A 16,292-nucleotide genomic window follows, 5' to 3' on the forward strand; every position below is an offset into this window, starting at 1 on the left:
ATGACATTATCCAGCCGTCGACCAGTCCGTGGGCATCGCCGGTGGTACTAGTGAAGAAGAAGGACGGAACACTCAGGTTCTGCATCGACTACCGGAAACTCAATGAGATAACGAAGAAGGACGTCTACCCGTTAGCGCGCATCGACGACACGCTCGATCGCCTTCAAAACGCATTTTTTTTCTCTTCCATGGACCTCAAGACAGGGTACTGGCAAATTGATGTCGACGAACGGGACCGTGAGAAGACTGCCTTCGTCTCTCCGGATGGACTTTTCGAATTCAAGCCCTAGTAGCACATATTGTTGTTTTAACGTTGCAGCAATGTTGCCAATGTTGCGGAATGTGGGCCAACGTTTTTCAACATTTAACAACGTTGCTGAAATGTTGTCGAAAGTCGGTCAACGTTACCCAATGTTCAGCAATGTCGCTACAACGTAAGAGAGCGATGTTTTTGCAACGTTGCACTGAAACGTTGCCTCAACATTGCTGAACCATGTTGGCGCGACATACTATTTGAGAGTAAATATATGGAAGTGTTTCCATGAAAACTACATAACAATCGCTTTTTTTTTCACAATGGTCTACGATTGTGTACTTCACTTTCATTTTTCTCAGGCACTTCATTTTTCTCCAGCGGTGACAACATTCACGCAATCACTCGCTCACACAAGAGGGGGAAAAAGTCAGCGGTAACTAGGTGGAGGAACGAGTTACGCAAAGGTTAACCGAGCAGTTATGCCGTTAACAGCTGCATATATCTGCAGTTTTGCGTGGTTTACAAATGGGGCAGCGCAACCGAAACTCTGAACTCTGAACAGAGCACAGCGCACTTGCATCGCCATCATCGAATCACGTGCTCCACGGCGTTCGTTTACTTCGTTTGGCGGTTGCAGATGCACATGTGCGAGGTACGAGGTGTGGGTAATTGCTGCTTCGTCTGAAGATGAATGACTTCGAGGATTTCGGCATCGAGCACGATAGCGGTGAGTACATTTTAGTTTTCAATCTTTCGTGTCTGGTCTGGATATGCCACTGACTAGAGTTGCGGGACGCGCAGTGAGAGTAAGGACAGACAAGACGCTCGCATTGAAAATGAAAAGAACGAGAGTTAGGAGCTCGCTGGCAGTTTTAACTTCGCGACAAAGACGAAGGCGGATATCGCAGCGTGTTTCTCAGGAGTTGCAGTGCGTCCTGAACGACGAAGCAGGAAGCGACAGCAGTAGCTCGACAGAAGCTACTTGTGAAAGTCCTGTGGAAGCCGTCACGACAGTAGCACAGCCTCTCGAGTATCCTTGCAGCAGCCGCAGTACCTTCTCAGAGATCCACAGTGCGCATTCAATTTGTTCTGAAGCGGAAGCAACAGACACGGAGCGAAGCAGTGAGCCAGGTTGGCATGTTCAAACAGGGTCGTCGAGCGATGGTAACTTTCATGTCTTGCCGGAGAAGACAAACGAGAACAGCAGCCTTCGAACGAAGTTGCAGCAATGGGCGCTCGAGACGAAAATACCTTCCTCACACCTGAGCTCTCTTTTAAAGGTTCTGAAGCCTTAACACCCGTGTTTACCAGGACACTTCTAAAACCCCCACGATCCAGTGAAGTTACGCCAATGGGCAGTGGCAAATACTGCTACTTGGTGATATAATGTGATCCGTTGCATGGAGTGTTCCACTCCGGAATGGCTCAGCCAAACAAGGCTTGGCCTTTTTATTGCCAACAGGAAGAGGGCGCCAGCAATCATACATAACACGCCCTTTTCTTAAAGAACAAATTATTTTGTTGATGAAAGTTAATAACAATTCGAAACAAATTCGAAACAACACTGTAGACACACGAATTACTTAGTAATATAGTCCTGGTATCTTGTAGGTGGACGTATGGTCCTTCCTGAGCGAGTTACAGGATACGTTGGAGATTGACCCACTTCGGCACGACAATGACTCGCATCGCTTAATGGCTGTAGGTCCCTTGCTTCAATACGGCGAGTGTCGGTATCCTCAGCTGGTAGCTGTAGGTCACTTGCATTTGTAGGTCGAAGAAGGTCCCGTATGTTGTAGTCTTTAGGAGAATTACGATAACCATCAGTCACGTGGACTCGTGGCCTCAGATGAACACGGTTACGCACATACACAGCACCACTGGTGGTTCGCACTGTGTAGCGCCTTGGCTCAGGTCCAACCTGAATGATTACTCCTTTTTGCCAGGACTTCTTGTGCTTCAGCCACACCGGCTGACACTTCTCAAGTGTCGATAGCATTCGAGTGTGGTTATCGCCATGCTTGTGCTGTGCTCTCTGCCTACGCTTCAGAAGCTGTCGATGAGCATCCGTAGAGAATAGGGGATCCAGGTTTTGTGGCAGGGTTGGCACAAAGGTCCGAAGTTTTCTGCCCATCAGCAATTCTGCTGGTGAAAGGGATCCAATATTCGGGGTAGCTCGGTAGTTTAACAGGACCACTGATAAGTCCTTGCCTTCGCTGTAAGACTTAGTCAGCATGGATTTGAAAGTTTGAATCGTTCGTTCTACCTGGCCGTTGGACCGTGGGTACCCTGGTGAAGATGGCTCATGATCAATATCCCATTCTTGCAAAAATGTCTTAACAGATTCAGAACTGAATGGTGGACCCTGGTCCGAAACGAGAACAGTGGGGATCCCAAAACGTGCAAAAATGTCCTTGAGAAAAAGTATTACAGATGTTGCAGTTGTAGTGTCCATACGCTTCACTTCGATGTATTTAGAAAAATAATCAACAACAAGGATGTACGTTGCACCTTGACAATGGAAAAGATCAACAGCTAACTTTTCCCATGGTCGAATTGGAAGATCTCTGTCAAGCAGTGGTTGGTGGGGGTTTGCTTTCTGGCCAGACTGGCAAATGATGCAGCTAGACACTAGGTCCTCAACGTCCTTGTTGAGAGTTGGCCAATAGACACTCTCGCCTGCCAGCCTTTTACATGCGACAATGCCCCGATGTGCTTGGTGCACTTTTCGAAGAACATCTGCTTGAAGATCAGCTGGGATAACTAAGCGCTGTCCCAAACAAACGAAGCCATCTGTAACGTAGAGTTCACTTCTTACATGAAAATATGGTCTTGCCATGGTCTTGGTGAACATCAGCCATACGCTCTGGCCATCCTTGTTGAATATACTTGGCTAGTTGCTGTAGAGCTGGATCTCGACTGGTTGCCTCTTGAATTTGTTCGAGTTTGGTAGGGGACGCTTGCACCAAGGTGGACACCAGAAGCCCTGGATCAGCGTCTGCAGTTTGGACCCTGGATGCTGGATCTGGAGCCCTCGAAAGTGCATCAGCGACAGTTAACTGCTTTCCTGGGACATACACGAGTTTAATGCTGTAACCTTGAAGTCGAAGCAACAGCCTTTGCAGTCTCAGTGACATTTTTGTCAAGTCCTTGCTCTGTAGTCCTATTAGCGGTTTGTGGTCTGTCTCAACAGTCACACAGCGGCCTAGTGCATAATAACGAAACCGTTCACATGCAAACACCACAGCTAAAAGTTCTTTTTCTATTTGCGCATAGCGCTGTTGAGGACGGGTCAAGGCTGCTGATGCATATGCAACTGGTTTACGCTCCTGTATCAAAACAGATCCCATGCCAAATGAACTGGCATCTGTTGAGATTGTGATAGGTTTCGTTGGATCGAAGTATCGAAGTACAGGCGCTGTAGAGAGCTTTTGCTTGAGGAGGTTGAAGGCCTCTTGTTGCTGTGTTGTCCAATGCCATGCCACATCTTCTTTGAGAAGCTCCCGTAAGGGGCTTGTAATCGTCGACAAATTCGGTACAAACTTCATTAGATAAGTTACCATGCCTAGGAATCTTTGTAACTCTGACTTGTCTGAAGGAGCTGGCATGGCCTTGATGGCTTGCACTTTGTCAGGGTCTGGAGCTAACCCTTCCGATGAAAGCTTATGTCCCAAGTACGTAATTGACGAGAGTCCCACCTTCAGTTTTGCCTTGTTGAGCTTCAAATTGTTGTCTCTAGCGATGGTCAAAACAGCTCGGAGATGGGCCGTGTGGTTTTTCGACGTTTTTGAAGCTATGAGGATGTTATCAAAATAGGGTTTTACGATAGTCTGTCCTTCAAACACCCTGTCAATAGCCTGTTGGCACAGTTCACGTGCGTTAGCTAGTCCAAATGGGACTCTGAGAAAACGGTAACGACCCCATGGTGTTGTGAAAGTACAGAGTCGTGAGCTAGGTTCGTCGAGGGTGAGCTGCCAAAAGGCACTCTTCGCGTCCAGCACCGAAAAAACTGTGGAGCCGTCGAGGCTAGCGAAGAGATCTTCAGCAACTGGTATGGGGTAGTGTTGTCTCTTCAAGGCTTTGTTCAGGTTCCTTGGGTCAAGGCACAGACGTACTGCTCCGTTCTTTTTAGTGACGACAACAATGGGATGAACCCACTCGGATGGCTCAGTCACTGGCGCAATTATGTTATTCTGCACCATCCTCGTCAACTCAGCTTTAACCTTGTCTTCTAGTGCACTTGGTACTCTGCGAGGAGCACACACAGTTGGTACTGCCCCTTCATGCAGGTCAATGCCATACTGGCCTGGCAACTGTCCTATTCCCTCAAACACGTCAGGGAACTCGTTGAGTACTCGTTGGTACTGCTCCCGAACGTCCGTGCTAGTTGCTTCTGCTGTTTGGTAGTTCTTCACTCGAACCAGTAAGTTGAGAGCTGTACATGCAGTGGCTCCGAGAATGGGCTTCAGTGAATCTTTCACTAGCAGAAATCTGAGACGGCAATTGGCATCATTTGCTGCGCAATCCAGTTCACATTCATCATCGATAGAAAGTTGTTGCCCACTGTAGGTTGTCACCTTTGCCGACGTTGGCTTAGTCTTTGGCTTGTTCGGCCACTGATCGAACAATTCTTCGGGTATAATGTTTACATCCGAACCGGTGTCTAACTTGAATCTCACCAAGTGTCCATTCACTCTCACTGTTTCGGTCCATTCTGTTGAGTCATAGGTCATGTCGCATACTGACAAGCTGCCCAAGAACAGTTCTTCTTGAGAATCTTCGTGTGGGTTTTCATACAACAACCTCACTTGTGGTCGCCGCGTTGGGGTCTGTCGGGACGTCTGTCGACAGAGTTGTGAAAAGTGGCCGAATTTGCCACAACTATGGCAGGTCTTGCCATACGCAGGGCATTGTCGTGGAGGGTGCACTGTCCCACAGCGTGAACAATTCCGTCGAGCGCTTCTGAGTGGAGGCTGTGCGTGCGGAGTCTTGTCGACGATACGTGGGCGGTCCGTTGTTTTCCAGGCCTTGCGATCACGTGCGTGAATGACATCCACTTCTGGTGCGAAGTCTTGCTTGTTTGCTATGTCTTGTACATGCTTCTTTGAGATCTCTGCTGCCTTGCACGTAGAAATAATTTTGTCCAGCTGAATGTCCTGCTCACGTAACAAACGTTCACGCAAGGCTCCGTCGCGAATACCAACAACAATGCGGTCACCGATAAGTCTATCATGTTTATCACCGAAGTCACAGTTCTGTGCTTGTCGCGGGAGTTCAGTTACAAATTCGTCAACTGTCTGACCTGGCTTCTGTACCATGGAGTTGAAGACGGCTGCTGCCTGTGTCACATTCTTGTAAGATGAATAAAGTTCATCAAATTTGTCGAGAATGAAGTTCACTGGGTCATCGTCAGTGGCTGGTTGTGGAGAAAACGTCTGCGCAATGCGACGTCCATGCGGTCCTAGCACATGTAGCAACAACGCCCTCCTTGCCGGTTTAGGCTTAGCGGTGTATTCGCATGCCGCTTCGTAGATAGTGTAGGCCTCGCGCCACTCTTCCCACGCTGCCTGGGAGTTGTCACCTGGTTCAAACTGCGCTGGCGGCTGAATGAACGCACTTGCCATTCTTTTTCTTGTTACCTCTGTCGTTCTTCAGTTGTTACTGCGTCGCTGGCTATCACCATGGCTGTGTTAATGATCCCACTTCTGACACCATGATATAATGTGATCCGTTGCATGGAGTGTTCCACTCCGGAATGGCTCAGCCAAACAAGGCTTGGCCTTTTTATTGCCAACAGGAAGAGGGCGCCAGCAATCATACATAACACTTGGGATTGCGTAAAATGTTGCTGCACCATATTAGGACGGGCATATCTGATGACTGTTCCACTGTGTCATTAGACATCAACATATAGATGGACTTCCAATTTCACGAGATTCGAGAAGGCAGTTCTGGCCTATACTTGTAAAAGTGAAGGAAAGTTTGAACTCATCACCGTTCATGGCTGCGCTTTTTGAAGGTGACTGCAAGCCACAAGATTTGAACGCATTTCTGAAAGACTTCATTGAAGAAATGAGCCATCTTCTTGAGAATGGCATCATTGACAATGACCGCACATTCAAAGTTCTGCTGCATTCATTTATATGCGATGCACCAGCCAGAGCATTTATAAAGTGCATCAAGGGACACACTGCATACTTTGGATGTGAAAAGTGCACTCAGAAAGGGATTTATTCTGTCAACGAAAACAAAGTAATCTACCCTGAATGTGACAGTCCACTACGAAGTGGCGAGAGCTTCGGGCTACAACTGCAGCCATCCCACCATCATGCTGAATCACCGTTGTTACCATTAGGCATTGGATGTGTCAGCCAGTTTCCACTGGATTATATGCATCTGGTACGCTTGGGTGTAATGAAGAAGCTGCTTATTCGCTGGGTGTCTGGTAGACCATGCTCTTCAAAGATGCGCCAGGTGTCAAAGGCTGGCCTTTCAGATCAACTTGTTGGTTTCAACATGCATGTTCCCACCGACATGAAGCGAAGGCCGAGATCCATTGTTTTTCTAGAACAGTGGAAGGCTGTTGAATTCAGAAACTTTTTACTTTACTATGGACCCGTTGCACTGGGGGACACCCTGGAACACACCTTCTTCATGCGCTTTATGAAACTGAACGTTGCCATCACAATTTTAATCAGCCAGAGGTTTGTCAGAACTCATACTGATCTTGCTGAACGCCTCCTTCGTGAGTTTGTTGCTGAGGCAGGGAAGCTTTACGGAGAGGGAGTTTACGTCTACAACATGCACTCCTTGCTGCATATTGCGGAAGATGCAAGCAGATTTGGTCCACTGGATGAGTTCTCTGCATTTCCGTTCGAGAACTACTTGTATGAAATTAAGACGTTACTGAAGTCGCATGCTCGAGCCATCCCGCAAGTTGTTCGGCGCCTGACTGAAAAGCAGACAGGGAATACAATGAAAGAGGACTCGACACAACCTGCATATGAGCTGTTCGCGCAACATTCTAATGAGCCTGTTCCTCACGGTTTTAATCGCTTGCAGTGCCGCAGACTTCACTTGAAGGACACTACTTTTACTCTGAACGAACGCGACAACTGTGCCAAAATGAATGACGGTCATGTTGTGCGCATACTGAACATATTATGCACAACAATGGTATTGCCATCTGTGCACGCTTTTTTGAAAATGTGAACAATTTGTATCGCCATCCTGTGCCTTCATCAGAGTTAGGCGTTTTTGTAGCTAATGACCTCTCTTCGGATTATGCGGTGTGGAAGTTGGAGGATATTGAATATAAGTGTGTGTGCCTACCGAACGGGATAAATTCGTATGGTGTGTTTCCTCTCCTATACACCTACAAGAAAGGATCCACAGAGAAGTAGCTGCATTCCGAGTGTTGCTTTTGTACATATGATTACAAGCTAGAACTTCAAAATAAGTCAAAGTATTTCATGTTTTGTAACCACTCACAGAAAAGAATGTACTCATCAGAAGTAGGTTACTTTGTGACGTAGTCTGCTTACTTATAATATTTATAAAAATAACACTGCATATTATGGGATAGCACAGTGCATGTGTGGCATAGAAAGAAATATCGATGGCCCTAAGGTATATTGCGAAAAATATGTCAATTATAGATATGTGTACATCTCTGAGGCTACCTATGTTTCAATGAGTATCAATGCGTTGCATAGTTCAATGACCCCAACTAATTGTTGCACTTTGTATTTACACTTTGGGAAGGAAGATGTTCAGCATTGTACATTTTGATGAGAGGGACGAAGTTTCTATTGTTCCATCAACCTGGCTAATGGGAAGAAACAAAGTTTTATGGCCACCTTACAAGAACTCCAAGAAAGTAGCCGTCGCAATTAAAGCATGCGAAAATCCATCAAGCAATTGGTCACAGCACAACTGCCGGGTACTTTGTGAATGTGGTAAGTTTTTCCAAATGACAGCTACATGTGAGTGCGAAGCACATTATTATATTTTCGTCGAAATCCTTTTCGTTGTATTACAGACACATATGAAACAGCACGGCAGAAAGAGTAAAAAGCTGCCATGACATCAGATTTGACAACTGATGATGACATGTGTGAACCAAAAAGGAAGCGGTGCCGTCCACAGCGATTTGAGTCCTCTGATGAGGAGAGCGCATCAATCATGGGGGCGCATTTCTTGTTTTTTAAACAAGCCAGAAGTGCCTGTTTCACGTTCGCAGGCAACACCACAGTGTATTCGTCGCCCAAGGCCTCTCTGCTTGTCCGCTTCCCGCGTGCATGGAGCAGTTTCAACCTCAGAGCCAGCGCCAAAATCTTCTACTGTGTCTGCTGAATCCCAGCAACAAGAAATACAGAAGTCACGAAAATCCAGTAAGTACTAGTAGGTAAACCTTCTAAAAGGGTCTCTCCTAGCAATCACTGTTCCTTATCACAGTAACACGCAGGGTTGTTCACATGACTGGTTAAAAGTCATGATGAAAGTTTCACACATCAGGAAATAGTGAGAACAGTGGGGTTTTTCCCCAGCAAGCTTTCACCATCACCACTTTTGGTTACTTATAAATTATTTTTCTCAGTTCAAATTAAAAATTTGCCAAGTCAAAGAAACATTTTTATTTCATATGAAGATTAACCAAAGTACTTGAGAGTGGTGACAAAAGTACACTGGAGAAAGATGTCATTGGTCCCATAATTTCTGGTCCGCTAGTATTTTTATTATTTTAGGCACACACAAGCATGAGTGTTAACACAAAGCACCCTGTGCATTATGCTCAGCTTTCTGCTATTGTTGTCACTTCTCAGGGTCCTAAACTCCTATTCTGCCATAACATTCAACATGCACCTGGTGCATGCTGTGTTTGCCATTCGCACATTATAAAACTGCAGTCTGTGTTCATGGGACGTTCAGCACTACAACAGCGATGGTGATATGCTGTAGGGTGTGCACCGTGGAATAGGTGATATCAGCTAAGGAAGCTTATGGTGAAACTTTTGTTTTGCAGCACCAGAGGAAAAAATGTTAAAAATGTTGAAGGGAATCAAAATGCAGCTCTCATCTCAAGCAGCGCTCCTGGAGAGACTCGAGAAGGCCATCCTAACGCCTACCCCAACTGGGGCACAAGACTCCCCTTATTAGAGCAGCTCCCCTTATCAGCTGTGGAGTGCCTAGAGAAGCTTGAAAGTGACCTGCACAACCCAAAGACCAGAACTGACCTTGTCAGAATTACACCTTTCTGTATCAGTTTAGCCCGACTGCAGCAACTAAGAGCAATCGCTGCTGAAGAAAACATTCTTAGAATGTTATGTAGCGTGATTTCACATGGTTATGTTGTATTGCAAACGAAAATTGCACCATATTACGTGACGTTAACTTCAGTTCATTTATTTTGTTTACCTCTTTTCCCACCGTTTATAATGTACCCTTGTGTATGACCTGTGGGTTGCTTTGTAGTGCTGCCAAATCGTTGAGATGCTCACTTGACAGGTTTCTTCCCAGGGGTTATACCTTTCAAGAATTGGTGGATCGTCGCCCCAGGACTGCTTACGGCACATTATGCGTCACTGTATGAATGACAGCTTCGCTCAAGGGTTCTGCCTCACCGGCAGAAAAGGAAAACGTCCATTTCTCGAACTGCGGCAGTTGGAAGTCATTTATGGTGTGCAACGTTTTAGTCGCAGCTTTTTTAGAAGCACTGTTTGAAAAAGTTCCTTGTAAAAGTAACTAGGCTACAGTTATAGTTGCCACACGAATGATAACTTTAACTATTTAAGTTACCGTTTCAGTAACTCAGTTCCTTTACAGTGACTTTCCAAATCGGCAAGTCCGTTTTAGCAAAATTTTTGTTACCATGCTTTTCTCTAAACCACCTATTTCAATGGTTCAAGGACTGATCGTGTACACAACCTCTCAATCAAATCACATGGAAACAGTGCATACCTCGTACAGCGGTCGAAGATAAAAGGGTTTAGCTATCCTATTTCTAGGGCATTACAGTTTCGTGCATTGTATAGAGCCCAGTGTATCACGTCTGGACTACAGGAAATTTTTTAACACATGAAGGGAGCGCAGGGGCATCAATAATGGCACTGCACTGTACCATATGAGGCTCACAGAATGCACGAAAATGCTACATTAGGAATGATAAGAGAAAATGAAAACTATCATATTCATTACAGGGGCAAAACATTTTAAACTATCTTCACAAGCATTGGCCGTGCATACCTGCTTTCTGAATCTGTGCTATTATGCCCTTGGGTTCGTAGTGTACTGTATAGTGAAAACAAGTGAAAGTGTGTCCTCACATCAGAAGAAGACAATCTTGCAAGCAGAGTAAGACATAGTACAGTATACCTTCCAGCCCTTCCCCTATTTCTGCTAGAAATCTTACCCACTGTTATGAGCATTGGCCATAGGAGCTTCTTCATCTGTTTCCATTGAGTATCTTGTTTATGGGTAACGACCATTGGTGCACCCTACACTAGTGCTCTGCATTGTCGCTTGCACTTGTTTGTTCTTCCTTTTCTTCGCTTTAGTTTAAAAGGCGGCAGTTTGCAGTTTGCAGTTAGTTTTAGTGTGGATTTACCGTCGATAACTTGCATCGGTATTAACTGATACGTAGAGCCTGAAGCTATCGGGAGATAATTTTTCTGCAATTCGGGGGGGGGGGGGGATCGGGTAAATCAACATGTGCTCTAAATTCATGCTAATTCAGTTGAAAAAAGTTCCAGTATGCTAAATTCGGGGAGAAATCGGTTACTCAAATGAACTGTAGTGGTTTAGTGCAAATGGTGATGTAATTGCGTTTGTCGAGTTAGTGGGCATTCCTACAGAGATTTTGCAGGAAAAAATCTGGATTCATCCTGAAAAGGCAACCTTCAATTCGGGGTGCAAATTTGGGAAAGAAGCGGGTTAAACCCCAAAACTTCAGGCTCTACCGCTACGCTGTGATGTTCAGGCAATGCCCATGCAACATCTTATACCATTACATAGGGGCAGCACTTCCTTCATGTGCTGCATTACCATTTTTTCCAACTTTGCGTTCCAGTTAAGTAAAATGCTTCCTCACATTTCACTTTCAATTTCCACAGGTGCTGTGCGGAAAAGCTACCCAGAAGTGACTGATGCAACATTACAATCGTGCGTGGCAGACTGGCTCAGGTATGCACCTTCAAGGGTTAAGAAGAGGTAAGACAACAGTTTTCAGGTAACATGACATGCAGTATATTAACGATGAAAGACGGAAGTCACTGGATGGAAGTTCTTAGGCAATTTGAGGCTTTGTATGTATTTGTCCTTTCTATGTTGTTCCAGCCTCAGAACATCAGTTCTCTCGTGCAGTACATTATTAAGGACTATAAGAATATGCAGCACCAATCTTCAGCACAGCATAGTCATGATTTTATACGGTGTGGTTAATGTCACTGCTTACAGGCATTCCCAATCCAATCTACATATCAGAGCACCACCAAAGCTAGGATGTGAAGAAGCGAAAGTGCTTGACAAAATAACCTGTTTGTTACCCCAACCGTTCATGGTGTAGCAAAGTACACAGCACCGTACTTCCAAACATACCCAGCTTTATTCTTCACAACACCACCTCTTCGTTTTTAAGAGACTAAGCCAAAAAGTCTGGTGTCATATCCTACTATGCACCCTCTGCATTCATTCCCTTAATGCTCATGTTACTAGACATTCATACCACATTCTACACCAGTAGGGACTCTCAAGGAGGATGGCGGGCCATGATATCTAGCCTTCATAATGCACTTTCACGTTCTTTTACAGCTGATTGTCTCGTAAGATACCGCCTCTCACATATAATTCTTCTAGGAGGCCATATACTTTCACTAAAAAGATGTGCGTTTCTGTTGCAGGAACTTCACTGCATGAAGTACAAAGCGTATAAAGTTACTGTGCAGCATATAAAATTTTTACGTTAAAAATAAAGTATTGAACACCACACTGGTTTTTGGATTGTTTTGCATGGTGCTGTTAACAATGATATATATGTGCCACTGCACAAATTATATTTTCACACATGATTGCGATGAGCAGAAGTAGCCGCAGGTGTAAGTGCACCCATTCTGCGCGCTGCGAAATGTTAGGTAAGTGTTTTCTCAACAGTGCATTTACGTGGGGGGAATGTGGCCGGTAATGTTGCAGCAATGTTGTCTCAACATTGCATTTGTGTGGAAGAAAATGCGGCTGGTAATGTTGTCTCAATATTGCATTTATGTTGAGGAAATGTGGCTGGCAATGTTGTCTCAACATTGCATTTACGTTAAGGTAATGTGGCTGGTAATATTGCAGCAACATTGTCCCAACATTGCATTTACGTTGAGGAACGTTGCAGCAATGTTGTCACAATGTTTTTGAGCAACGTTGCCTGAACGTGGTTTCGAGAGGACATTGGCCACGTTTTAGCCACGTTTCCAGGAAACGTTGTGACAACGTTTCAGCAACATAGTGTGCTACTAGGGAGGTTATGCCTTTCGGCCTTTGCACAGCACCAGCGACGTTCCAGCGTCGACAACGCGCCGACAATGTTCCTCCGATCTTCAGAAGATCACTCCCAAGTTTTTCCCTACGTAATGGTGTCCTCTACAAAGAAAACCACGCACCACAAGGCACTACTTGGCTTCTCGTTGTGCCTGGGGACATGCGCATCGAGATTCTTGAATCCTGCCACGACGAACCGTCATCAGGTCATTTGGGATACAGCCGGACACTGGCCCGTATAAGGGAAAAGTACTACTGGCCAAAACCGGCCAAGACCGTACACCACTACGTAAGGGCGTGCCGGGAATGCCAACGACGAAAAACGCCGCCGGTACGACCTTCTGGGTACCTTCAGTCAATCGCACCGCCGTCGGCGCCGTTCGAGCAGATTGGGATGGATCTACTCGGGCCCTTCCCACGTTCGTCTTCCGGAAATCGTTGGATAATCGTCGCCACCGACATATGCTATGCTGAGACTAAGGCACTTCCACAGGGCACAGCAACAGAAGTGGCGAAGTTCTTCATCGAGAACATCGTACTACGGCACGGAGCTTCGACCGCCTTAATCACCGATAGGGGGAACGGCATTTACAAGCAGGCTAACACAAGAAATCCTTCGACTCAGCCACACCGCTCACCGGAGGACAACGGCGTACCATCCGCAGACGAACGGGCTCACCGAACGCCTAAACAAAACCCTTGCCATGATTTCGACATGATTTCGATGTACGTCGACGTCGAGCGCAAGACATGGGACGAAATACTGCCTTACATCACGTTCGCCTATAACACGGCTGTCCAGGAAACAACGGGATTCACACCGTTCCGCCTTGCACACGGCCATGACGCATTGACTATGCTGGACGCGATGCTGCCCCACGAACCCAGTGATGTGGAAAACGACGCTCTGGACTTCACACAGCGAGCAGAAGAAGCCCGCCAGCTGGCCAGACTACGCATTGGTCAACAACAACGCGTCGATGAAAGAAGATACAATTTGCGCCGACGAGACGTACGCTTCAGTCCAGGCGACTTGGTATGGGTTTGGACGCCGATTCGACGGCGAGGCCTGAGCGAGAAGCTACTGAAGCGGTACTTCGGTCCCTACAAGGTACTTCGACGCATTGGAGACCTGGACTACGAAGTGGTACCTGAGGGCAGCGTTCCCTCTCGACGACCCCCGAGGACTGAAATAGTTCACGTCATTCGACTCAAGCCGTACTACAGCAGGTAGGGCTGCAGACTGGCTGGAAGGAAACAACATGACAAAAAAAAGAAGGAGAAGAAATGGCATCGAGACGATGCCACGTCTACGGAGGGGGCAATGCCACGAATCATCATCGAGAAACTTCCAGGGCAGGCACGAAACGGTACATCTCATCCCGGCGCATGCTGAAGAAGAAGCAAGAAGCTTCCAGCGCGTTTCCATCGCGCGCTTCCATCGCGTGCTCTCTGCCAAACGCACGTGCTGTTTCTAGGCTTTTTGGCGCGACGCTTAAATGCTTGTGCGCTCCAAGCTGGAGCATTCATTCTTTGGACTCAGTTGTGTTCAGAGAGCTACCACTCTTGTGTTTTGCTACCAAGTAGTCTAATAAACCGTTCGCTGTTTATTCGGCGACTCGCCGACCCATTTCGCTTCGTGACAATATGTAACATAGACCGTCAGTTTTGGAAGGAGCAAAATCTTGCAATCTTGCACAGGACCGCCCTTTGTTTCTAAGAAACGGCTTTCAGCCCGTTTGCACGTACTTTTTTGTTCGTGGTGCGATCACCTCAGAATATCCAAATCTCGATGTAACCCAAGATATTCTCTTTGGGACGTACAGGGGATATACAGAATTAAATATCCCCAACTACTAAAATATCTTGAGGAGACGAACTGGACGTCCATGTGACGTCCATGGAACATAGTTACAGTTGTGACATCTGCCACATAGTTTGGATCCAATCACGAATATCCATGGGACGTACATAGGATGTCTCGACGTCATGGACGTCTGCTACACATTTTGGACGTCTCCAGGTTAATGGTGGGTTACTGGGATTATTATTTTAGAATCGAGGAGTCATCATCGAATGGCGTGGTTACCCCCGTTGGTCGTGTACCATTCAGCCCCGAAACAACCTGAACCCCGCCTGTCTCAGAGGTATCAACCCAGGCCGGACGAAATACGTTTGAAGGCGTCCAGCGACAGACTTTTGAACGAAATTCAGAAGAAGCTCAGCAATCACAGAAGGTCGAAGTCGAAAACTACCTTGTTATTGTACAACCATCAGTGTGTCAGTCCTGGCAACACCTTTGTGAATCAGCTACTACAGGTTTTCCCGCTCATTTTAATCCATTGGTCACTCAATTTAATCCAAGTGCTACCCAGTTTAATCCAGTGGCGAACCAAATTAATCCAGACACCAACCAATTTAATCCAAGCGCTACCCCATTTAATCCAAGCAACACGTGTAAATGTATTCAGTGTGTATTCAGTCATGTCATGACTCAGACTTTCAGGATTTCGGCAATGTATTATGACTCGTTCAACAACCCCTGGATTTTGCAGTATCATGTGGTGTTTTATGACAGCTTTTTGTCATTATGACACTTCATGATGATTTTCATGATACGCGCCATGAATCAATTTTGTGGGACTATTGCTGCTTCAAACAGTGTCATACAGTGTTTTATGACCACCGAAAGTCATTATGACATTCCATGACTATTTTCATTATATGTGCCACGAATCAATTTTATGGGACTACCGCTGCTGCAAACAGTGTCATGCAGTGTCTTATGACAACCGATGGTCATTAACACATTCCACGACTATTTTCAAGACATGTGCATTGAACCAATTTAGGAACTGCCACTGCTTTAAACAGTGTTATGCAGTGTTTTATGACATTTCGTGACTATTTTCATGATATGTGCCATTAATGAATTTATGGGACTACCGTTGTTTCAAAGAGTGTCATGCAGTGTTTTACGACATTTCGTGACTATTTTCATGATGTGTGCCATTAATCAATTTTATGGGACTACCGCTGTTTCAAACAGTGTCCTGCAGTGGTTTATGACAACTGATGGTCAATATGACATTTCGTGACTATTTTCGTGATTCCGCTCCGTGACAACCGGCACGCCCAGCCCGCGTGAGATGCACATGTGACCTCCTGCCCCAGTTTGACGAACCAGACCATGCACAGGAAACGGAAGGCGAGTTATGGCGACTCGAATTGCCGTATGGGGCAGACATAGAGCGGCGAGGAACTACAGACGGCTGCTGTACCAAGAGGTTAGTAAACGGGCACAGAAAGTGAGGGCCAGGTCTACAGTTTTGAGTTCACGGAGAAGAGCGGAGGCATGTTTAGGTACTCTAGGCCAGTTTACGCAAGATACCACACTACCATCGAAGACAACACCGAGCATTTTGACTAGGGTTTTTGAGGGTATGCCACGGGGAGCAACGCGAGAATCTCGTGTATTAACGTAGAGGGAGGGTACCGCTCTTAGAGCGATTGT

The 16,292-nt window shown here is 46.1% G+C and overlaps 1 protein-coding gene across 1 annotated transcript; it reads left to right on the top strand.

Annotated features, from left to right (window-relative positions):
• Positions 1 to 880: 880 nt before the first annotated feature.
• LOC135399511 (uncharacterized) lies at positions 881 to 12,229 on the top strand. The gene is made up of 6 exons (XM_064631261.1): positions 881 to 983; positions 8,021 to 8,214; positions 8,298 to 8,649; positions 9,776 to 9,935; positions 11,368 to 11,464; positions 12,065 to 12,229. The coding sequence occupies exons 3-6, from the start codon at positions 8,557 to 8,559 to the stop codon at positions 12,066 to 12,068; spliced, it is 354 nt and encodes a 117-aa protein (XP_064487331.1). The 5' UTR covers positions 881 to 983; positions 8,021 to 8,214; positions 8,298 to 8,556; the 3' UTR covers positions 12,069 to 12,229.
• Positions 12,230 to 16,292: the final 4,063 nt, after the last annotated feature.

This window comes from Ornithodoros turicata, chromosome 7, assembly GCF_037126465.1.
Source record: "Ornithodoros turicata isolate Travis chromosome 7, ASM3712646v1, whole genome shotgun sequence".
Classification (NCBI taxonomy): domain Eukaryota; kingdom Metazoa; phylum Arthropoda; class Arachnida; order Ixodida; family Argasidae; genus Ornithodoros; species Ornithodoros turicata.